Below are 24,155 nucleotides of genomic sequence, written 5' to 3' on the forward strand. Positions count from 1 at the left end.
CAACAGAAACTAAACCCATAGCAAAAAGTCAGGGACCGCGGAGGGGGAGGGGCTGGTAGGGCCGCGGCCCCACCACTTTTTTGCGTCCCCGCCCCCACTTTTTGCGCTAAAAAGAAAAATAATTAAAATAAAAAAGACTTGAAACAGGTTTTTTTCCGTCTATATTCCGCTATATTCTCTGTATTTTCTTTAATTTCAAACGCTAGGCATTTTGTGGGGCTCCTGTGCTTTTCGCGGTAATTGTGCTCTGGGGCCGACTTGCCCCTTGATCAAACGCCATGCCTTGGCCACCCCTTCGCTTCTTTCGGCAGCGTGTTGTGTACTTCCAGCTCCGGCAGAGTGTTTTATCAGTTTTATCAGACGAAATGAAGAAAATTACTAGCTTTTTCAAGCCAAACGAAGGTGAGTAGTTATTTTGAGTTGATGAAAGTTTTATCTTTTGTCAGTTTCTCCTTTCGAATCAATGAAATATTCGATGGCAAGAAGAATTACATTACTTGAACAGTGAACGGCCATAGTTAGAAATTTTTCAGATCACTTCAGTGTAGTATTTTCTATACTAAAATTGTAATCGCGTCTTTTCTTGCATTGAATCTGAACTGACCGTGTATGTTGGCCGACCTATAAAGAGCAACAAATACACTGGATAAAGTATGCAAAGTCACGCGACAGAAACAAATCAAATACTATGATTTTATTCCTTTTTTCGGTTTTCAATATGAAAAAATTATTTTCAATTGTCAGCCCCGCCACTTTTTACCTTGCTCCGCGGTCCCTGTGGTACGGTTTAAATTTCCAGACAACATGACAAAGGAAGAACGATGCCGGTAAGTCGCGCTATTTTCGTGGTTTATCTTTCTCACCCTAAACTTCCCAGTCATTCTAGCGAGGAATGGATTACAGTCTGCGCCAAAACCGCCTCATGTAAGGGAATCCGGATTCTGGAATCCGGGAAATTTTTGTTTCTTCTATTCGGAATCCTGGGCTTTTTTGAATCCGGAGTAGAAATAAAGGAATCCAGAATGCCTCTGTGTGTAATCCGCCGATTTCCTTGTACATTTGAACCTTGTTTTTTCAGTGAGGCGGATCTTACACGGGTGTGTAAGAAAAATTATTTGTCCAAACCGAATCACTCAATGCCTTCTTTAAGAGTCAAATGGTTGGTCTCTTAGCCAGAACTATCCAAATATAATGACATTTACTTGTACTGCCCAGGCAAACTGTCAGTGGTTACCAAGAGAAAATGGTGGAAAAGAGTGGGAACTTCCAGTCTAGCCCGTGGAATATGTTAATTTCACCAAATTTATTTTTAGACCAATTAAAGCCCTAAAATTCGCTTTCTGTCCCATTATTCCCTTTTATGGAAACAAAATAGCCAACAAAAGACTTTACACATCTTGATGCCTTGATACTGTTGGGTTTCAGTACATTAAGACACAACCGTGATAAATGGCGTTTCCCGTATAGAGCGTGAATCTTGATCTTATCTAAATTTTTATTTGTTTCAACAGAAAAGACGAGGCAATTTGCTAGGGAAATAAAATACTCCATCAAAATTCGTTTGAGGCATTTTTCCAGGCCTTCTAAATTTCCCCAGAACCCAAATCTAGACTGGATATATATTGTGAGTTGAAAAAGTACGCCATCAAATAATTGCTAGTTTACAAGAATGTTTGGGAGTGAGCCTCAAGCTTTATTTGAAATAAAATCAGATTACATGAACACACTTCTTATACGTGACACTAATAAGCTAGAACCAAATAGACATGAAATAAAGGGTTATTTACATGCAGGGAGGAAGATCCTAGCACTAGAAAGATTCTAAGATTAGACGGGAGACTAGCTAGTACTAGGGACAAACCACACAAACATGGCGGTCGGGGGTCGTTTGTATAGGTAATAGCATGATTTGTAGTAATATTGGGCATAAATACAACGAGTGATATTTCAAAATCGTTATACGCAATTTCACGAGCCGCTTGGTGAGTGAAATTTTAGACAATTTTGATCTTATTTCATCTCGTTCCGGATCATTCAATGAGGATTGATCATGCATAAAATCTTTACGGGAGAGATATTTGTATTTCAGAACATCGGGACGAGGATTAGAATTAGACACGAAATAATTGATATGTTCTATCACTACCTGTGGAATGGCAAGGGGACAGAATCAAGAGATGAATTATGATCAATAAAAACTGAGTATGGAGGCCTGAAGATGATTGATCTCTGCTCTCTCTGTTCGAAAAACTACGCATGGTACTCATCATAACAAAAGTAAAAGCACGTTTTTTGCATCAATACCAAGGAGAAGGTTTCTGAGTAGAAAAAAAAAAAACTTCAGACTCTGGGCTTTATGTAGTTTGTCCTTGACATTAAACAACATCCAGGTTGTAAAAAAGACTGAATTGCGCAAATGGTTTTGTTTTTGTTTGTTTGTTTGTTTGTTTTTTTTCTTTCTTTCTTTCAAAGTAATAGGACAATTGCACGATGACGCCATTTTACTATAACTACCAGAATCCTTGAGTTTGTTGTTTTCTTGTGCAAATTAAGGCTATTGTTCTTTAATCCTTAGCGGCATTGACAAATATAAATAACAAAGCAAAATCGAAATGAATTCTGGTAGTAGTAGTCAAATATCATCATCGTGCAACTGTCTTATTGGAGAGAAGAGAGTCAAGGATTGTATGCCTGTACGTACAAATTAAGTCCACCGAGGAGGCACAGTTGGTGAAGAATTCGAAAAAATGGCGAAGTAACTGCAAACACTGATTTCTACAATTTATTTGGTTCTTTAATTCATTTCTTGATTTAACACCATTTTTATAATGATTATAATAGCCCATCACCGTTATTTTGTTTATTCTTTAATCCATAGCTTTTTAAACACCAATATAACTTATTACAGCCAGAGAAAACAGTTGACATTTCGTAACACACCACCACTGAAAAAGGAGTCTGAGGAACGAGCGAAAAAATTTCACACTGAGGACGTGATACTAAGCAGATCTGGGTAGTGCTTTTGATTGATTGAGGCAAAATTTCAGCCAATCAGAAACACTACCTAGATCTGGGTGGTATTCGTGTGATGTCATCAGTGTAGAATTACCTAGTTCGTCCTCAGACGTCATTTCGCAGGGAAACCAGTGGTGGCGTTCTGAAATGTCGGCTGTTTTCTCAAGCTAAAATAATCTTTAATACCCATTACCGCTTATTCATACTTTACAAGCATATTTTGAAAGCTCTTTGCGAAGGCTTAGTGCCTATTCGTTAGCGCAAATCGTATGTCATGTTATAGATCGTTTTCACTATCACGAAACAAAAAAATTTAATTGGAAACCGTCCAGTGGAAGAAACCAAGAAAATGAAATGTTATAAAAGACTATTATATAAACAATTTGTCCAAGTCTCAGGTCTTTGTGGCCCATAGTTTGTGAGTTAGTTGCCGAAACGTTTCACGCACCTTTGTAGAGCTTTGTATGGAGACGCCATATTGGTGCACCGTTTTGGTGCACCAATATGGCCGCCGGAAATCAACAAAAACATCTGGAGTTTACTTTTTCTATAAATCTCTTTCTTTTCACTCGAGAACTAGCGTACGTACGTATAAACATATCTTCTAATACTTGAAGTGGTTATACTGCTGAAAATCAAGAGGAGAGACCTTTTTTCAACAAGACAACATTCCTATTTTGGTGTCAGGCACTGAGAAAACTCGGAAGTTCAAATTGACGTATTTTCGACATAAAACATGCTACGGAAATGAAAACTTGTACAAAGATTTACTTTTTGTTTATCTTCAACCTAGTGTAACTAAGAATTTGTAAAACCTCGCTATTTTGACTTTACAATTTGATGACGTCACAGTGAAAACCATCTATATAAACGACTATCTTGTGATCAGCCGATAATGGGCAATATCATCTTTTGTCTTCCTCCAGGTATTGATAATAAACATCCATAGTGTGAATATAGTGATCAAGCATTTTTGCCGGACACTTATACTTGTCTGCCTTTTTAAAACAGTTGATGTACTCGGTCGTTGCGGACACGAAATCCATCGATTTACCTTCCTTCATCAGGTTTTCAGATAGCAACATGCATTTGCGCATCGTAAGTCCAACGCAATCATGCCATTCGTCCTTCTCTGGAATCAAATAAAATATATATACATATATACACATTGAAGGGCAAGCACTTGCTACAATAATGGATAATAATAATGGAGGGGAAAGAGAACTGCAATATATTTTCAGAAAGGTTGCACTTCTTTACGAGGGTACCCTGAATTTACAAAAATTTACGAATACTACATTACCGTCCCAAGGACTTTTGTCCAGGATTGTAGTTGTGCAATAATTTCGAGTGGCATACCGTGAAATATATCCCAGGAGTAACTTGACTTTTCTCAGTGTTCACAGTTTTATCTATAAAACATTCAAATCAATAGTGGGATATTCGCGGTATACGAAGAGAAAGCATTGCATGACTACGGTCGAACCTCTGGTCGCTGCATCAGAGTACACGAAAAAACTAACACAAAACTAACTCGTTTACGGAACTTAGAAATCGCATGCAATGATTTCTCTGACACGAAATAGATGTGTCGGGACCTTTTCTCGGAAAAGACTACCTCTGGTTCGAGTCTCGTTAGCGACCACCTCCCGTAAGCGTCCACTAATAAGCAGTTCGGGTGGTTCGGCTGGTTGAAGCGAGTCAGAATCTGAATCAATCCCTTGATGCCTAATGTTTAGATATGTGCTACATCCTATCAAGATTCACTGTCCTATGTAAAAATGAAACTTCTTACCAACATTCTTCAAATTTTCTTTCTCCATTACACCTTCAAAAAGAGAAATTATTTGACATCAAAATAGATCCTTTGTTTAAACCCCTCCCAACGTTAAAAGAGAAGGTAGTCAGGGGTGGTTACGATATATGACATTGAAAAAGATGACAATGGGGCCAACAGAAATGCAAGTTTGCATTTTTGTCTAAAAACGGTGTAGGGCAATAACAGGTTAAAAGAGTAAAATGTTAATGACAACCTATTTTAGACCTAAAGCATAAATATGTGCTTAGTTTCTATACTAACTAGCCATAAACTATTGGCAAATAAAAGTATATTAGGGACCGGTCATTATTTATCGCCTGCGGGAGGGGTGGGGGAGGAGGGGGGGGGGGGGGGCACTTGATTCTTGGGAGAACAAAAGGGGGAATCAGTCGTAACTGAGAACCCAAGAGGGGGGATCGCTGAAAAATTTGGAAGGATTCGGAGGGGGGAACCACTCAAAATTTGCTTGGAAAATGAAGGCATATGAAGCAGGGGATCGCGAAAGTCATCAAAAGTTATTAGGGGCGATCACTTCACTGAAGAAACATTCAAAGGGGGGATCGGCTAAATTTCACAAAGTTTAGCCCAAAATCCTCGCCCCCCTCCACCCCAGCAGCGCCTTTAATCCACAATAATAAATTAAAGGCCTCACATAACATGTCAAAAACTCAAGAGAGATTCCAGCCACACACACCCACCCGCCTTTTGCCTCTCCCTTGAAGCATACCGTGATCTAATGCGATCTTCTTTAGCTTTTCTGTCGGCATGTTGGCACAAATTCCAGCCCTCTCTGCTATGTACAGATGCTGCCATTCGCAAGCGGCCAAGAAATGGACGATATTGGGCTCGGGTGAGGCGTATTTAGAGGGGTCTGTATTCACAACGCAACGAGCAAACTCCTGTCAATAATAATAATAATAATAATAATAATAATAATAATAAAGAAGTTTAGCAAGCGTTAAAGTATAGAAAAGGTTAAGAGCTCATCGAACATAGTGACTTCTTAATATATTTGCTCAAACTTACTGAGTCTTCATGAAGAGTAATCAAAGGATATCAATGCCATCGAGAACTTCCATTATCATTATAACGTTTTCAAACCATTGATATTTTGGCAACAAATAACTCCGTGGTGTATTTTTTTATCATTGTTATCATGGTTTGAAGCCCGCTTCCCCGCCCCTCCCCCCACCCCCACCCACTTCAAACTTCAAAACCGTTTATGCTATGAAACTTACTGACTTTTCCTAACAATAGATGGTTTTCATTCTGACGTCATCAAATTGTAAAGTCAAAATAGCGGGGTTTTACGAATTCTTATTTACACTAGGTTGAAGATAAACAAAAAGCAAATCTTTGAACAAGTTTCAATTTCCGTAGCATGTTTCATTTCGAAAATACAGCAATAGGTCATTTGCACGATGACCTCATTTTACTACCACGACCAGGATCCTTCAGGGTTTCGCTTCCTTGTGCTAATTAAGGCTTTTGTTATTCAAACCTTACTGGGATTACAAAATTTAACTATGAAAGGAAAAACGAAAAGGATTCTGGTCGAAGTAGTAAAATGACGCCATCGTGCAAATGGCCTATTTGAACTTCCGAGTTTTCACAGTGCGTGACACCAAAATAGGAATGCTTTCTCGTTGAAAAAAGTCTCTCCTCTTGATTTTCAGCAGTATAACCACTTTAAGTATTAAGAGATATGCTTACGCGTACGTATGCTAGTTCTCGAGTGAAAAGAAATAACTTTTATAGAAAAAGTGAACTCCAGATGTTTTTGTTGATTTCCGGCGGCCATATTGGTGTACCAAAACGGTGCACCAATATGGCGTCTCTATACAAAGCTCTTCAAAGATGCGTGAAACGTTTCGGCAAATAACTCAGAAACTGTGGGCCACAAAGACCTGAAACGTGGACAAATTGTTTATATATTAGTCTTTTACAACATTTCATTTTCTTGGTTTCTTCCACTGGACGGTTTCCAATTTAATTTTTTGTTGCGTGACAGTGAAAACGATCTATTATCTGTGAACATTTTAAAGTCGTCCTGACGTATATGTCAACATTCACAACGTTACTATGGAAGCCGAGTTTTGACAGCCAAGTTTTTCAAGATTTACTTTTTTCCTATAAAAAAAAGATTTATATCTATTTTTCACATATTGAATTATAGCATTAACCCTATTTCATCAATATTTTCTCATATTTAATATAGGCTTTTTATTGAATGATTTGAGAAAAAAAAAACATGAATTTTAAAAAATGACCAAATGGCAGATGCTTGGTTCAATATTTTACAGTGTTAATTATTCTCGGAATTTCATAACTTGTGGATTTTCTTTTTATATTATTCCTAAGCATTCTCTTATACACTGATCAATTCTTCAATCACATTTGGCACGATTTGAACGGGTTTTAAGTAGAATCGAATACATTTAATTCAGTAATTCTAAATGGCAGATTCAAGATGGTTGATGATTCCAGATCCTTCTTAGATAACAACTGACGTCATCATGACATCACTGCTATTGTGAAAGATTATTTGTGTTATCGCCTACTCCTTGATTTTGCCAGACTTCTTACATTATCGTGTGTAATTTTGTGGCCGTATCATAAGCGATTTTGAAGTTACAGAGTGGTAGCCTCAGAAGTCTCCCCCCGTTCGCAGGAAGCAACTTGGTCAAAAGATATCTGTTTTTATTTGAAGATGATATACTTTATGTTTTCTCTTCCAAACATTTATGTTTCTCCGTGACAGAAAACGTAAACTTTTCAAAAAGTTCTCCTCAGCAAAACCAGTTTATGTACTCAGACTGGGCTAAGCAGTGTCAGTGGTAACTAAGTTTTAAGCTAATAAAACTGCTTAAAAATTAAGGCGCGATATGTATAGTTTACTATCGAGAAAGTAGGTTCAGTTACACACGGCCAGAAGCGAGTTCTTTTACTGCTCTGAGCTTTAGGGAAAGGTTTCAATGGGGTTAAGAGTCAGCCGTCAAACGGCCTAAAATTGAGAGTAATATTAACCGTCAAAACGTTTCAAGGTATTTCAAGTCTCACTATTTCAGCTGATCTTCACGGGCAGTTTTGGCTCCTGACGAATCTCTTCACTTGAAAATCCACTGGCCAGGTTATATAAAGAAAATTACATTACAAGACCTTACAATTTTCCTATATCTTAAAATATTTGGAAATTTTATATGTGAACGGTTCAAAGCAACCTCCAAAACACAATACTTAAATATTAATTTATACAGAAGTTATAATTAATATTTACTTTAACTCGTGAACTAAATTTTCACTAAATAACCGTCAAAAGCCCTAAAGTTTAGCCGTCCACCGTCAAAATTGAACTGACTGAAAATTAACCGTCAGCTACAAATCCACTCTGACCCTCTTACAGCTTCTCAATTACCTCCTCGCCTTGTCCACCGGCTGTAAGTTCTCACGCCATCAAAGGTTTTTATTTTTTGTTGTTGTTCTTCTTTTCAGGAAAGAAAGAAAAGACCGCAAGACAAGCTGATATATAGTGGTGATATATAAATACTATGTAATGCTTACCCTTAGGTAAATGCAAGCATCTTCAAGGATCTCTTCCTCGGTGACAGGGCCTGATGCCAGAGCATCCACGTCCGCTTCCCATCCTTTTTTAGTGCACCTCATGGCAACTTCAAAAGCAGATTGAACCGTACTGCTTTCAACAGAAACTAAACCCATAGCAAAAACGATGGAGAATATCGCTGAAAACATGTTGGACAGACTGCAAAAGAAATAAAACTTTCAGTAAAAAGTTTTAAAAAAATATGCTTACTTTGTACTTATGATCAACAATACGGCATATAACGCAACTGGGATGTCAAACATACTTCACTGGTTGCAGTCACTTTCTGTTATCTTTTCTCTTTTATACTGAAAAACTACACAAAAGGACAAAAAAGATGAAGAATATACAATTCAAGAAAGCTTTCCTGTGACTCACAGTTGACTATGACAACTAGTAGTTTGAAAAGCTCGCCTAAAATCTAGAAATTGATCAGCAAAATGTTGAACCCAGCTAAAAAACAAGCAAGAACCAAAAAAAAGTGCGCTAAAAAAAATTAGGACGAGCAACAAGGAATATATTTTTGTACAAAACGCAAGATGCCAAATTTCTTGTTAGTGTTTTGAAAGTTTTCCACTGAGTTATCTTTTTATTTCTTTAATGTGACCCTATCAGTTTTTGATGGACATGAGGCACTGGGTATTTCAAAATCTAAGTACTGAAATATACGTTTGGTTGCCTATGCTGATCTATACTCAGTCTGATAAATGAGGAACGTCAGTATTGCTGCATGGAAACTTGAGAAAGAAATAACATTTCTGTCATGAAAAAAAATTGAATTAAAAAAAAAATTCAGTAAAATAATAAACCGTCATAAAGCTCAACCTTGCAATAGTCACAAAAGAGAGTTCCGAAATGAAAATCTTCTGATAAATAGTCGTTAGTGAAAACTCGTTAGTGCATGGAAACCGGAGAAAGAAACCACATTTCTGTTATAAAATAATATAATTTATTTTAATAAGAAAAGGAAACAATAAACCGTCATCAAGCTCAACCTTGCAATAGTAAAAAAAGGATTCCGAACAAATCTGCTGAAAAAAAAGCATTAGTTAATTTCTTTGTCATTGTAAGAAACACTGTCCATACCTGAACGAGACCAGCAGGAACGTAGTTTTGAAGGACTTCGCGTGTTTTGAGCGTTAGTTTATACTTTCAACAATATTTAAAAAAATCTAAACATGATTTAGCACTGTCATTGACATCATTGCCACCAAAAATGATTTGATCAGCTGTCAATCTATGTAAATAAATCAATTTTGCAGTAAAACCATTAAGGAGGTTTTGTTAAATTACTAAGGTGATGCCTTTTTTGCAAAAGTATTAGGGCGAATAACTTGAATTTTGTAATCGGTATTTTACTCCACAGACTCTACAGAGATGAGGCAAAAGAGAGAGCTGTTCCTTCCATGAATATTTCACTCCCAGGCCTGCATTAAATACTTAAAGATAAAATACTAAATAAAAACTCTAATACATTGATTTGTCCACGTAATCAATCTTGGCCGCAATATTGAAAATGGAGAGCCAGTTGTTTAAGTAAATCCATCACTCGAGCCATTTTGGAACGTGATTGTTTTTAAAATACCTTCGTATGTTATCAATGTCATGAAAATGCGATCTCTCCTCTAAATCTCAGTTTGACCCAACATGAAAACATACACAACCATAGGGTGCGGCTCGCTTCAAACCAAGCGCTCGGTTTATTCTCCGAAAAGACTAAAGGATACATGACATATAAAAGAAAAGTAATATAGAATCCAAGTAACATTCAGCTCAAAAGAACTAAATCACGAGCTAACTGAAGTGGGGTCGTGGACCAACAGCAGTAGTGGACTATTTTGAAAATTAACCTCGTTGGTGCGTTCCCTTTGCGTTCCGTGTGCGTTCCCTTAATTAATATGTATAAGAGCCTGGTCAGTGTCTTCCTGCATACCAACTCGGTATAGGTTTACTAATGAGCGTCACTCTACTTCAATAGGAACAATAGGCTTGCCTAGACTTGCCCGGTAAATAACTTGAGCCCGGTTTTCAGACCGTCTATTTAAAAGCAATAAGAGAAGCGATCACCTTGCAACGCGAGAAACGGCTTCCTATATCTTATTTAGCGCTAAAACTCAGATACACCTAATTGCAATAAGGTTGTCATAGGAAAAAGCAAAAAGCATAAAGTTGAATAGGAATTAATTAGCATGTAATTATCATAGCTTGCAACATTCACGACACAAACGCTTTAATATAGCTGAATATTAATCACGTAATATGAGAGAAATCATTTGCATCAGTTTCTTGGTGTCATTCTAATGCAATTCGAGGCTGATTCATCTAGCGAATTTCAAACGTGGTCGAATTACAAAGGTTAATCGGATAACTACTAAAGAAATAATGGCTCCATTTTTTTCAATAAATAGAGCCTGGGGTAAATTCCAGGAACGCGACGCGTGTTTTAGATTAGTGCTAAATAGAAAAGCGAGTCTGCGTATGGCTGCAGTGCACAACAACATCTGATCACAATTTTCAAGCAACAAATCAGGGGTGTAGGCAGGACTTTTCATCGCGGAGAGGGTAAGGGGGTCCTCCGCCAGTTCCTCACCTGAGCCACCAAGCAAGCTTCGTGTTTCAGGACATAATAGATTGGCGACTGAAAGTGCGACAACTGAGACATAACATTGCTCGGGTCAATTTACCTTTTCCTTTTTCGAATTGTCGACTTCTGTTGGTGGAGAATCTTGGCTCTAAAATAACTATGGCGCCTGTCTATGTTACAGCACGGAGTTGCGAATGAATTCTTAAATAATTGTTAAATAATTAAAATACGCAAATGTAAATCACATGGCTGATTTATTCCTATTTGGCTTTTTGCTTTTTGCTTTTTTCTATGACAACGTTATTGCAATTAGGTGTATACATAAACAAAACACATACAGAAAGTGGAGTTGAAAAGTCTTTATTTCAATTTAGTTTACGTCTTCTTATTTAGCGCTAAAACTCGGATATATATATATAAACAAAACATACACAAATTGGAGCTGAAAAGTCTTTATTTCAAGTTTGTCTGACATTTTCTCTTTCTATCTCGAGGAAATGAAAGTCTTGTCATTTTCACGCACGGTTAATCAGGTAATTATGCGAGCTCGCAAGCCCAAAGTTGAATACAAATTAGCTGTTTTAAACAACTTTATTCAAAAACAATGACAAAAAGAGTCAAATACACAGGAATAGAAATTAATTAATCTTCATCTTCGCCCATGGAGTACTTGTAAGGTTTGAGTTTCTTATGCCGACGTTTCTTCAGCTGTTTGCCATGAGATTCATGATCATCCAAATAATTTAGAAATTGAATCCGACGCCTTTTGCGCTTCGGGCCTTGTTGTGATGGGGTTTCTACTGTGGGAAGAGGGGTCAGGAAAGCAGGATTTAAGGGTGGTGAAGGGGTGAGGCTTTCATTATCAGGTTTTTGAGAGATAGCCGCTTCTGTTAATTCAGGTGTTACATTAAAGGGGTTGAGGGGAGTGGAGAATGCTGTCGTTGCTGTCGAAGAATCTTATGTCCTTGATGTTAAGTCTGAAACAGTACTGATTATATCTTCCGGTCGTGTTCTTGTATTTAATTGTTCTTTAAAAGCCAGGTATATGTTTTGCAACTGAACGTATCGCTTAGCTTTTTCATCGTCCCGAAGATCGTTTCGAGAAAGCACGTCATCCATGTTGCCCTGTATTTCTTACATAGCTGGAAGAAGTGGGACAGGCGAAAGAGTTTGCTGCTTCAGATATTTTAGGAGCTCTTGAGGAATATTTTCTTGAAACCCTGCTTGGTTAAAGCCTTCTTCACTGGGCAGGACGTTTGTTCGCAACCGACAATTATCTTGGGTAGTAGTTTTCAGATCAATCAGAAGATAACCAAAAGGTCTTTTTACAGCCTCTTCGTACTGATTTAAAAAGAAATCAGTCTGCCCGGGATACATTTGCTTCGCCAGAGTTAGGATTTGCAATTTGTCTCGTGGATTCTTGAATAACACCAGATAATGGCTGTTTAGGCTTATGCTGCGGCTACCTTTCCCCTGATGAAATAGATTCTGCACGATATAAATCACGCTCAGATTGCGATGATGAGAACCACGAGTAAAGAGGTTCACAATTCGCTTGTCTTTACTGGCGTCAATCATCTGGTCATCAAACACGATCAAATTCCGAGTTTGCATACCTATTTACACCCCGGTGTAAAAGGTATGCAAAATCGGCATTTACCACCTTTGCTCAGATTTTTTCCCCAGTTTGCACAAATTTGCATCATATTTGCGCTGTGCAAATTTGAAGCAAATCCATTTTTTCGTCCAGTGCAACACCACCACCACGACCACCACCACCACATTTCTATTGTTTTCTTTCCTCCACCACCACCGCCACCACATTTCTATTGTTTTCTTTCCTCCACCAACACCACCACCACCGCCACCACCACCACATTTCTATTGTTTTCCGTCCACCAGTACCACCACCACCACCGCTACCACCGCCACCACATTTCTATTGTTTTCCCTCCACCACCACCACCACCACATTTCTATTGTTTTCCCTCCACCAGATTCTATAAAAGACTACCAAATGCCATTCTTAGTTCATTTTGTAACAATGTCTCGTGTAGTGAACAACAATCGTGGTTTTCTTCAGCTGTTAGCATCTTTCCCCGCTTATCAGCGCCAGTTTCTTTTAAAGACAGCTACACCACAGCAACTTCATGCACTAGTCCAAGTCTTATACAATTTACTCATGGGACACATTCCTGTCTCCGAAGAAAATAAGCGGGTATTGCTGCTATATAAGGATGCTTTACTTAACCTGGCCAGTCCAAATGTCCCTTTCAAAACAAAGAGTCCTTGTTCAAGAGGGTAGTGGTTTTATTGAAGATGTATTAGCCCCTGTCGTTTCAAGCTTAGGATTTCTAATGCTATAAAAGAGGTGACACATCGCTAGGTTGATCATTCGAAGCTAAGTCTGTCACGGGTGCTCATCAAAATGAAGAGAAAGATAGATTTGGTTGAAGAAAAAGATCACGAGAGTGAACATGAAGAAAGCGAAAGTTCTGGTGATGGGAGCGAGGATGAAGAACCGAGAATAAAAGATGTTTTGAGTCATCTTTCCCGAGCAGTGCCGGAAAAGCGTGCTTCTGATTTGCTGCATAGTATGGCTGCGTCCAAAGATATTCTTTTCTGGACCCCCAACGGACAATTACTGCGAAATAAACGCAATATTCCCGTCACAAACATCGCGGAGCTAGTTGAGTATGTGTTACTCCCTCATAACAATGAGGTTACCAAGCCTCGTGCTCTGAATACGTTTCTAGATGGACTTGCAGAGTTAGGAATCGATAAAAGTTTAATCAAGAACAAAAAGTTAAGTGATTTAATAGAAAAGGAAAAAGGCTACCAAAATGTAGAAAATACTTCCGATAACGAGAGTAATAATGAGGAGAGTTCATCGGATATTGAAAATCAGGAGGAGGAGGAGAAAGTGGCTTCTGAGAATGGCGTTGAAGAGGAAGACACCCAAGAGAGCGACAACGACACTGAAAACGACAGTCAGGAGATAGAAAGTAGTAACACTGAAACGTCCACCACCTTTCACTCCAAAAGTCCCTGTGAACACTGCGAGAACTCTAATGTGTACGGAACATTATCATGAAATGTCCTAAATGCCTTTGGCACGATTACTACAAGATTTGTCCTACATGCGATCACCAGATTCCCGAGGGGAGACGTTACATGAAAGACGGCTTTCTTCGGTGTCACGATTGCGGAGCAGTTACACACAAAAACGCGAAAACGTTGGAAACCAATTTCTATTCCCCTTCTACAGAGGAGAACGAAGATGAAGATTAATTAATTTCCATTCCTGTGTATTTGACTCTTTTTGTCATTGTTTTTGAATAAAGTTGTTTAAAACGGTATCTCTCTTGTCTTTTTATTGCCTGCGATTATGAGTCGCATGTTTTAATTGATCCTTGTTAAGTTATTTGTTTTATAATAATACGTCAAGATTGTCTCCCTTGGGTCTTTCCTGTAGAGCTAATTTGTATTCAACTTTGGGCTTGCGAGCTCGCATAATTACCTGATTAACCGTGCGTGAAAATGACAAGACTTTCATTTCCTCGAGATAGGAAGAGAAAATGTCAGACAAACTTGAAATAAAGACTTTTCAGCTCCAATTTGTGTATGTTTTGTTTATATATATATATCCGAGTTTTAGCGCTAAATAAGAAGACGTAAACTAAATTGAAATAAAGACTTTTCAACTCCACTTTCTGTATGTGTTTTGTTTATGCATATCTGAGTTTTAGCGCTAAATAAGATATAGGAAGCCGTTTCTCGCGTTGCTAGGTGATCGCTTCTCTTATTGCTTTTAAGGTGACTCGACCCAGTTTTTTTTGGGGGGTACCATCCTACTTTGAAGTTCTCTGGTATCCCCACCTTTACTTTTATCGTAAGTCTAACACATAGAATGGATAACATATAGATCAATCTACAATATAACATAAAATTTTTGGCGATCGGAGTAAATGTCACGTGGTTATAATGCCACGCCCCTTTGAGGTCTGAGTCGAAAATCGGCTGTTGCCGGCATTTTTTTGTGAAAATCTCTCGGCTACATATAGTGCGCATTAGTGCCTTGCGCTGAACAGAGTTTCACCAAAATCGCAAAGACCCAATTCGAGAATTTCACCGGTTTCCAAATTTAGGAATTTGGAAATCGCGCGCATTTACAAGGCCCTAAAGCGTTTTGCTGACTTGCAAGGACCCATCTGTTATAACGATGCCCAAAATAAAGGGATGAATCTCTTGGTTTATTAGATATAATCCGTGTAAAGTTTGCTTATCATTTTCGCATAAATTATGACCTAAATTTGGAAACCGCTGAATTTCTCGAATTGGGTCTTTGCGATTTTGGTGAAATTCTGTTCAGCGCAAGGCACTAATGCGCACTATGTGTAGCCGAGAGATTTTCACAAAAAAATGCCGGCAACAGCCGATTTTCGACTCAGACCTCAAAGGGGCGTGGCGTTATAACCACGTGACATTTACTCCGATCGCCAAAAATTTTATGTTATATTGTAGATTGATCTATATGTTATCCATTCTATGTGTTAGACTTACGATAAAAGTAAAGGTGGGGATACCAGAGAGCTTCAAAGTAGGATGGTACCCCCCCAAAAAAACTGGGTCGAGTCACCTTAAATAGACGGTCTGAAAACCGGGCTCAAGTTATTTACCGGGCAAGTCTAGGCAAGCCTATTGTTCCTATTGAAGTAGAGTGACGCTCATTAGTAAACCTATACCGAGTTGGTATGCAGGAAGACACTGACCAGGCACTTATGCATATTAATTAAGGGAACGCACACGAAACGCAAAGGGAACACACCAACGAGGTTAATTTTCAACATAGTCCACTACTAACAGCTGGGTGAAAAACTTCCCCGTACGTCCACTTGCCTGGGAGGAAAACCCCAGGCCAGCTGTACCCCATAAACAACGGTCCCCCGGGAAAGACCAACTAAATAAAAACTAAAATAGATTAAAAAGCGGTACAAACGAGAAAACTAAATACCTAAAGCCTTAGAAACCGACAAACGTGAAGAGAAAGAATCTTGGACATACCCGCCCTTAGCCGATTCACTAGCCCAGCGGCCATGACGCTTAAAAAGTCGGTCTGGTACGCCAGCATTTGTGGCAGCAGTAACAAAGGCAGAAATATCAGTTACAATATCTTTAAAAGCTTCCAGCACTAATTTTCTTAACCGTGAATAGCTTAAACCTTTAGATCTAGGCTTATGACCATATTTAGTATTGAAAAGCTGGCAAAACAAAGGGATACCGCAGGAAAGCCCAACTCTTTCACCAAAACGATAGCAACCGGACAAGTTGCTTTCCCAGAAGAAGCTACAACAATCCAAGCTCCATCCCTAGATTGATCAGTTTTACTAGATGGAATAAATAACCTGTAACATGTCATTTTCGATCTTAACATCGGATCGAACTAGCTTAAAAAGCTCATCAAATCTGAGAAAGGCAGCAAAAGCTAGCAAGCAAATAACAACCGAACGAATATTGTACAAAGAGGCCATCGAGTCCGCCTTGCAGGCAACTAACTGCTGTAACTGAGAGACTGTGATAGGCTCGTTCTTGGATGTTTGATGGGCCAGCAAACGCTGCGCACCGGCAAGAATACTCTTCACAAAGGATGATCAAAAGGAGATGGCTCGCCACCCAACTGGTGAAACCAGGCAATGCTATGAACTGCTGACTCCAGGGGAGATGCTGTCTTCGCCTTAGTCACTAAATGACGCAAATAAATAGCAACGTGAAACGGAGAAGCAGGAAAAACTGTCAAGCCATGTTCTCGTGCCCAAGACCTCAATCTGTTGTAAGAAGAAAAATACTTGGAGGCAGTACCGGGAGCTCTGCTAGCCAACGCAACATCCGGAAGAGAACTTGCAAAGGATTATAAAACACCAGATCGCTGGAGAACCGCAGCCCGAAGATCCGACCACATAGTAGAGCTGAAAACATCTGCAACATAAAAGCAGATTTAAGAACACACACACACATAATAAAATACAAGCAAAAATGACCAGAACGCTGAACAGCAAAACCGAGATGAAAAACAAAACCAGCACGCCCAAATATATACCCCCGCTAATTACTCACATACCACCGCACATTCCTAAACAAACATAAGATACCGATGAGAGCATATTTTCCTGATAATTACCAAGTCAAAGGCAGGAAAATACTACTTCGTTCAACCTCATTTAACTTTGATCCTTGATTTCACTTTAATTTATTAGCGCAAAATCCGCCAAAAATAAAGCCAATTTGAGTTGCGTCAAGTGGCAGGTTACATCACGCATTCGCGGGGTGGTCTCTTTTCCCATCCGCCGTATTTCCTCGAAAATCGATTATGAAGTCAATGTGGACCAGCACGCCGTCATAGTTATGGCTAGTAGGTAACTGTCTATGCTTTTAAATTAATCAATTTAGATACTGGTGTTTACACATCGTTACTGAAGACTTCTCGTTATCATCATTATCATTATTATCATTATCATAACCTTACCATTATCATTAGCCTGCGAGCAAGCTTTCCGGGATGCTCTGGCAACGGGACGGGAAAAGGAAAGAGAGCTTGCAACTACGTCTCTGGAATTTGAATATCTGCATAGAAAAAGTCGATGCGAAATGCTGATTAGCGGAGATGACATTAGTAATGGCGTCATTACCCTCGGCACGCGTCTTTCAATGTATGTTTACATTGGCGCTCGTTTCCACTTCGCGCTGATTGGCGGAAATCTGACTGCTCAGTCGACGGGCAGTCACAGAGAACTGGAGGTGGAGTTCAAATTCCAGAGACGTAGTTGCAAGCTCTCCTCTCGCACCGGAGAGCTTGCCCTAAGGCTCGATTATCATAATCATGATTATCATGATTATACTTAATAAATGGTAATGGATAAAAGTGCCATCCTTCCAATGCTAAAGATCGTTTTACTCATGTGGCTAGTGGCTATAAAAACTTATTGCCCCCAAAGAAACCGTTCACATTACCCTGCGAACAGAGTCTCCTTCAATCTTTCTAGATAAGTCGACTTATATCTAGGAGAGATCGAAGCGACTCTGCTAGCAGGGTACGTTCACATGAGAAATTAGCTCTCACAGGATTGCTTTGGAACACCAACATGGCCGCCATTTTATTGTTTTGGAACACCAATACGGCGAACGTGACGTCATGTGAAAAGGCTCTCAAGTTCGTGGGGCGATTTGTCGTTGATGGTTCATTTTCTCTGGACTCGTCTAGTGTGAATACCCGGCAAATTTAAAATGTCTGTGTGCGCATTTTTGTATACATTACGCTTGTGACTGTTTAATTTTGGATTTTTTTACTCGTTTCTAAGTTCAAAACAATTACAAATTCCAGCCAGCAATTACGACGGCTAGCTATATGAGAATGTTGCAAATGAAACCATCCTAGCGGATTATATTTAAATATTTCTATATAGGGACCCGGTGTGAGTGCAAGTGTCCGAGTGCAAGGTCTCGACCTATTCAGACACCTTGTCCGAATTCTGGCGTGGGTACGAGAAAATAGGGTGCGTGCACATGGGTGCCAAGGGAATACCGTTCTTGGGTGTCGTGCCTGTCACAAAGTGTTAACATATAGTGTACTGCCCTTCGCACTCATGGTGTAGAATGGTATAGTCTTTCCACCAAGCCCCATTTGTTCAAACGCTGGATAGTACTACCCAAGGATAAATCACTATCCAGTGATTCAGTATTACGGGAACCAATTGCGCTATCTAGTGGATAGAGATTTATCTGTTCGAAAGGTGGATAGCGCTATCCATTGGATAAATTACTATCTAAAGGATAGCGCAATTGGTTTCGTAATACTTATCCTCTGGATAGCGATTTATTCGGTGGATAGCACTATCCAACCCCCCCCCCCCCCGGGGGGGGTTACTTCCTTATAAGAGGCTAATGGGGATGTGTCGCTGGTTGGGGTCTCATTTTCACGACTGGATTGACTATCATTGGGGGTCGCATTTTCAATAGAGTTACTAGAATGGGGTCGCACATTTCGGATATGTGGAGGTAAGACAGTTCTTCATATTTACGGTTAGCAAACGTACCAGAATGTTTGTGTTCCACCTGAAAAGTAAAGTGTTCTTCATTCAATCTAAAATATGGGTCAATTCATAAAAAAGGGATCGCGAAAATTACACATTTGCCCAAAAGTGACTAAGATTGGGTCTATAATTGGCCAGAGAATAGATTATATTGGGGTAGGGGCTCTGAGAGGCCAGCAGCACATACCTAGCAAAAAATCTAGCCCAGTACCACCCCCTCCCCCCGTGGGGGGCTATCCACCTTTTGGACAACTGGGGCCTAAAGGAAGAAATTCAAAAGTACGCTTATGCAATTACACTTCAGGGTACCTCTAAGGCTGTTTAAAACATCGGTCATATCCGACGTTTGAACAACCGGGTGAAGGAAAACAAATTCTCTCTGCCCTATCCGAGAACTGATTTTGTTTTAAACCCATTGTGATAAATCTGCCACGGATTGTTAGAGCCATCTTTAAACTACGAGTTGCTGTGGTTTGGTAGCTGCGATTTGCAAATGAGCCACTCACTCTTTCACTCACTCCCTTATCTGTAGACGTGTTCGTAATTAGATTAGCCGAACGAGAGCGAACAATGTGAAAACGACAGTTCTCGTAGAAAGCGACTATATACTTACGGATACATCAAAAACCATGTGCTTGTCAAACTATTTGTGGACACTCTTTGGCTCTGAACTCGAAAGACCTGTCCGATTTGAAAACGACACATTGTTCAGGTTGCCAAATTAAAGTGCGGCGTAATCTTTAAAGTACTTTAGGAGTGCGTTAGTTTACGCAACCTTATGACAGAACCCTGCAACGCATTTGTCACTCACGGTCGCTGCGATCTAAGGCCTTTCTGAGTAAGCATCAGTACTTGGTGTTGATTCTACAGATGGCGTAAAGCTCACGAGTATCTTGATTATGCATGCGCCCTGGTGCGGTTTAAATTTCCAGACAACATGTCAAAGAAAGAACGATGCCGATGAGTCGCGCTATTTTCGTGGTTTATCTTTCTCACCCCAAACTTCCCAGTCATTCTAGCGAGGAATGGGTTACAGTCTGCGCCAAAACCGCCTCATGTAAGGGAATCCGGATTCTGGAATCCGGGAGATTTGTGTTTTTTCTATTCGGAATCCTGGGCTTTTTTGAATCCGGAGTACAAATAAAGGAATCCAGAATGCCTCTGTATGTAACCAGCCGATTTCCTTGTACATTTGAACCTTGTTTTTCAGTGAGGCGGATCTTACACGGGTGTGTAAGAAAAATTATTTGTCCAAACCGAATCACTCAATGCCTTCTTTAAGAGTCTAATGGTTGGTCTCTTAGCCAGAACTATCCAAATAAAATGACATTTACTGCCCAGGCAAACTGTCAGTGGTTACCAGGAGAAAATGGTGGAAAAGAGTGGGAACTTCCAGTCTAGCCCGTGGAATATGTAAATTTCACCAAATTTATTTTTAGACCAATTAAAGCCCTAAGACTCGCTTTCTGTCCCATTATTCCCTTTTATGGAAGCAAAATAGCCAACAACAGACTTTACACATCTTGATGCCTTAATACTGTTGGGTTTCAGTACAAGACACAACCGTGATAAATGGCGTTTCCCGTATAGAGCGTGAATCTTGATCTTATCTAAATTTTTATTTGTTTCAACAGAAAAGACGAGGCAATTTGCTAGGGAAATAAAATACTCCATCAAAATTTGTTTGAGGCATTTTTCCAGGCCTTCTAAATTTCCCAGAACCCAAATCTAGACAGGATATATATTGTGAGTTGAAAAAGTACGCCATCAAATAATTGCTAGTTTACAAGAATGTTTGGGAGTGAACCTCAAGCTTTCAGAGCTTTATTTGAAATAAAATCAGATTACATGAACACACTCCTTATTCGTGACACTAATAAGCTATAACCAAATAGACATGAAATAAAGGGTTGTTTACATGCAGGGAGGAAGATCCTAGCACTAGAAAGATTCTAAGATTAGACGGGAGACTAGCTAGTACTAGGGACAAACCACACGAACATGGCGGCCAGGGGTCGTTTGTATAGGTAATAGCATGATTTGTAGTGATATTGGGCATAAATACCACGAGTGATATTTCAAAATTGTTATACGCAATTTCAGGAGCCGCTTGGCGAGTGAAATTTTAGACAATTTTGATCTTATTTCATCTCGTTCCGATTCGCTAATTAACACGCTATAAAAGAAACAATTGATATGTTCTACCACTACCTGTGAAATGGCAAGGGCACAGAATCAAGAGATTATTTATTATGATCAATAAAAACTGAGTATGGAGGCCTGAAGATGATTGATCTCTGCTCTCTCTGTTCCAAAAACTACGCGTGGTAACAGCATAACAAAAGTAAAAGCACGTTTTTTGCATCAATACCAAGGAGAAGGTTTCTGAGTAGAAAAAAAAAAACTTCAGACTCTGGGCTTTATGTAGTTTGGTCCCTGACATTAAACAGCATCCAGGTTGTAAAAAAGACTGAATTGCGCAAATGGTTTTGTTTTTGTTTGTTTGTTTGTTTGTTGTTCGTTTGTTTGTTTGTTTTTTCTTTCTTTCTTTCAAAGTAATAGGACAATTGCACGATGACGCCATTTTACTATAACTACCAGAATCCTTGAGTTTGTTGTTTTCTTGTGCAAATTAAGGCTATTGTTCTTTAATCCTTAGCGGCATTGACAAATTTAAATAACAAAGGGCAAAACCGAAATGAATTCTGGTAGTTGTAGTCAAATATCGTCATCGTGCAATTGTCTTATTGTAGAAAAAAGAGCCAAGGATTGTATGCCTGTACGTACAAATTAAGACCACCGAGTAGGCACAGTTGGTGAAGAATAAATGACGAAGTAACTGCAAAACACTGATTTCTACAATTTATAAGGTTCTTTAATTCATTTCTTGATTTAACAGCAATTATATGATGATTATAATAGCCCATCAGCGTTATTTTGTTTATTCTTTAATCCATAGCTTTTTAAACACCAATGTAACTTATTACAGCCAGAGTTCACATTTCGTGACACACCACCACTGAAAAAGGAGTCTGAAGAACGAGCGAAAAAATTTCACACTGAGGAAGTGATACTAAGCAGATCTGGGTAGTGCTTTTGATCGATTGAGGCAAAGCTTCGGCCAATCAGAAACACTACCTAGATCTGGGTGGTATTCGTGTGATGTCATCTGTGTGGAATTACCGCGTTCGTCTTCAGACGTCATTTCGCAGGGAAACCACTGGTGGCGTTCTGAAATGTCGGCTGTTTTCTCAAGGTTAAAAAAATCTTTAATACCCATCACCGCTTATTCATACTTTATAAACATATTTTGAAAGCTCTTTGCGAAGGCTTAGTACCTATTTGTTAGCACTAATCGCATGTCATTCTATAGATCGTTTCACTGTCACGCAACAAAAAAATTAAATTGGAAACCGTCCAGTGGAAGAAACCAAGAAAATGAAATGTTATAAAAGACTAATTTATAAACAATGTGTCCAAGTCTCAGGTCTTTGTGGCCCATAGTTTCTGAGTTATTTGGCGAAACGTTTCACGCACCTTTGTAGAGCTTTGTATGGAGACGCCATATTGGTGCACCGTTTTGGTGCGCCAATATGGCCGCCGGAAATCAACAAAAACATCTGGAGTTCACTTTTTCTATAAATCTCTTTCTTTTCACTCGAGAACTAGCGTACGTACGCATAAACATATCTTCTAATACTTGAAGTGGTTATACTGCTGAAAATCAAGAGTGGAGACCTTTTTTCAACGAGACAGCATTCCTATTTTGGTGTCACGCACTGTGAAAACTTGGAAGTTCAAATTGATGTATTTTCGACATGAAACATGCTACGGAAATTGAAACTTGTACAAAGATTTACTTTTTGTTTATCTTCAACCTAGTGTAACTAAGAATTTGTAAAACCTCGCTATTTTGACTTTACAATTTGATGACGTCACAGTGAAAACCATCTATATAAACGACCACCTTGTGATCAGCCGATAACGGGCAATATCATCTTTTTGTCTTCCTCCAGGTGTTGATAATAAACATCCATAGTGTGAATATAGTGATCCAGCATTTTTGCCGGACACTTGTACTTGTCTGCCTTTTTAAAACAGTTGATGTACTCGGTCGTTGCGGACACGAAATCCATCGATTTACCTTCCTTTATCAGGTTTTCAGATAGCAACGTGCATTTGCGCATCGTAAGTCCAACGCAATCATGCCATTCGTCCTTCTCTGGAATCAGATAAAATATATATACATATATACACACTAAAGGGCAATGCAAGCACTTGCTACAATAATGGATAATAATAATGGAGGGGAAAGAGAACTGCAATATATTTTCAGAAAGGTTGCACTTCTTTACAAGGGTACCCTGAATTTACAAAAATTTACGAATACTGCATTACTGTCTCAAGGGCTTTTGTCCAGGATTGTAGTTGTGCAATATTTTCGAGTGGCATACCGTGAAATGTATCCCAGGAGTAACTTGATTTTTCTCAGTGTTCACAGTTTTATTCATAAAACATTCAAATCAATAGTGGGATATTCGCGGTATACGAAGAGAAAGCATTGCATGACTACGGTCGAACCTCTCGTCGCTGCATCAGAGTACACAAAAAACTAACACAAAACTAACTCGTTTACGGAACTTAGAAATCGCATGCAATGATTTCTCTGACACGAAGTAGATGTGTCGGGACCTCTTCTCGGAAGAGACTACCTCTGGTTCGAGTCTCGTTAGCGACCACCTCCCGTAAGCGTCCACTAAATCTTTCGCAGTTCTGGTGGTTCGGCTTGTTGGAGCGAGTAAGAATCTGAATCAATCACTTGATACCTAATGTTTAGATATGTGCTAGATCCTATCAAGATTCACTGTCCTATGTAAGAATGAAACTTCTTACCAACATTCTTCAATTGTTTCTTCTCCATTACACCTTTAAAAAGAGAAATTATTTGACATCAAAATAGATCCTTGGTTTAAACCCCTCCCGACGTTAAAAGAGAAGGTAGTCAGGGGTGGTTACGATATATGACACTGAAAGTGATGACAATTGGGG

General features: G+C 39.1%; 1 protein-coding gene across 1 annotated transcript; it reads right to left on the reverse strand.

Annotated features, from left to right (window-relative positions):
* Window positions 1-2,768: 2,768 nt before the first annotated feature.
* Window positions 2,769-9,616, reverse strand: LOC140921704 (uncharacterized). Its single transcript, XM_073371716.1, has 5 exons — window positions 9,522-9,616; window positions 8,396-8,594; window positions 5,562-5,733; window positions 4,811-4,843; window positions 2,769-4,147 (listed from the first exon to the last, which is right to left on the reverse strand). The coding sequence occupies exons 2-5, from the start codon at window positions 8,582-8,584 to the stop codon at window positions 3,921-3,923; spliced, it is 621 nt and encodes a 206-aa protein (XP_073227817.1). The 5' UTR covers window positions 8,585-8,594; window positions 9,522-9,616; the 3' UTR covers window positions 2,769-3,920.
* Window positions 9,617-24,155: the final 14,539 nt, after the last annotated feature.

Source organism: Porites lutea, chromosome 12 (genome assembly GCF_958299795.1).
Source record: "Porites lutea chromosome 12, jaPorLute2.1, whole genome shotgun sequence".
Lineage (NCBI taxonomy): Eukaryota > Metazoa > Cnidaria > Anthozoa > Scleractinia > Poritidae > Porites > Porites lutea.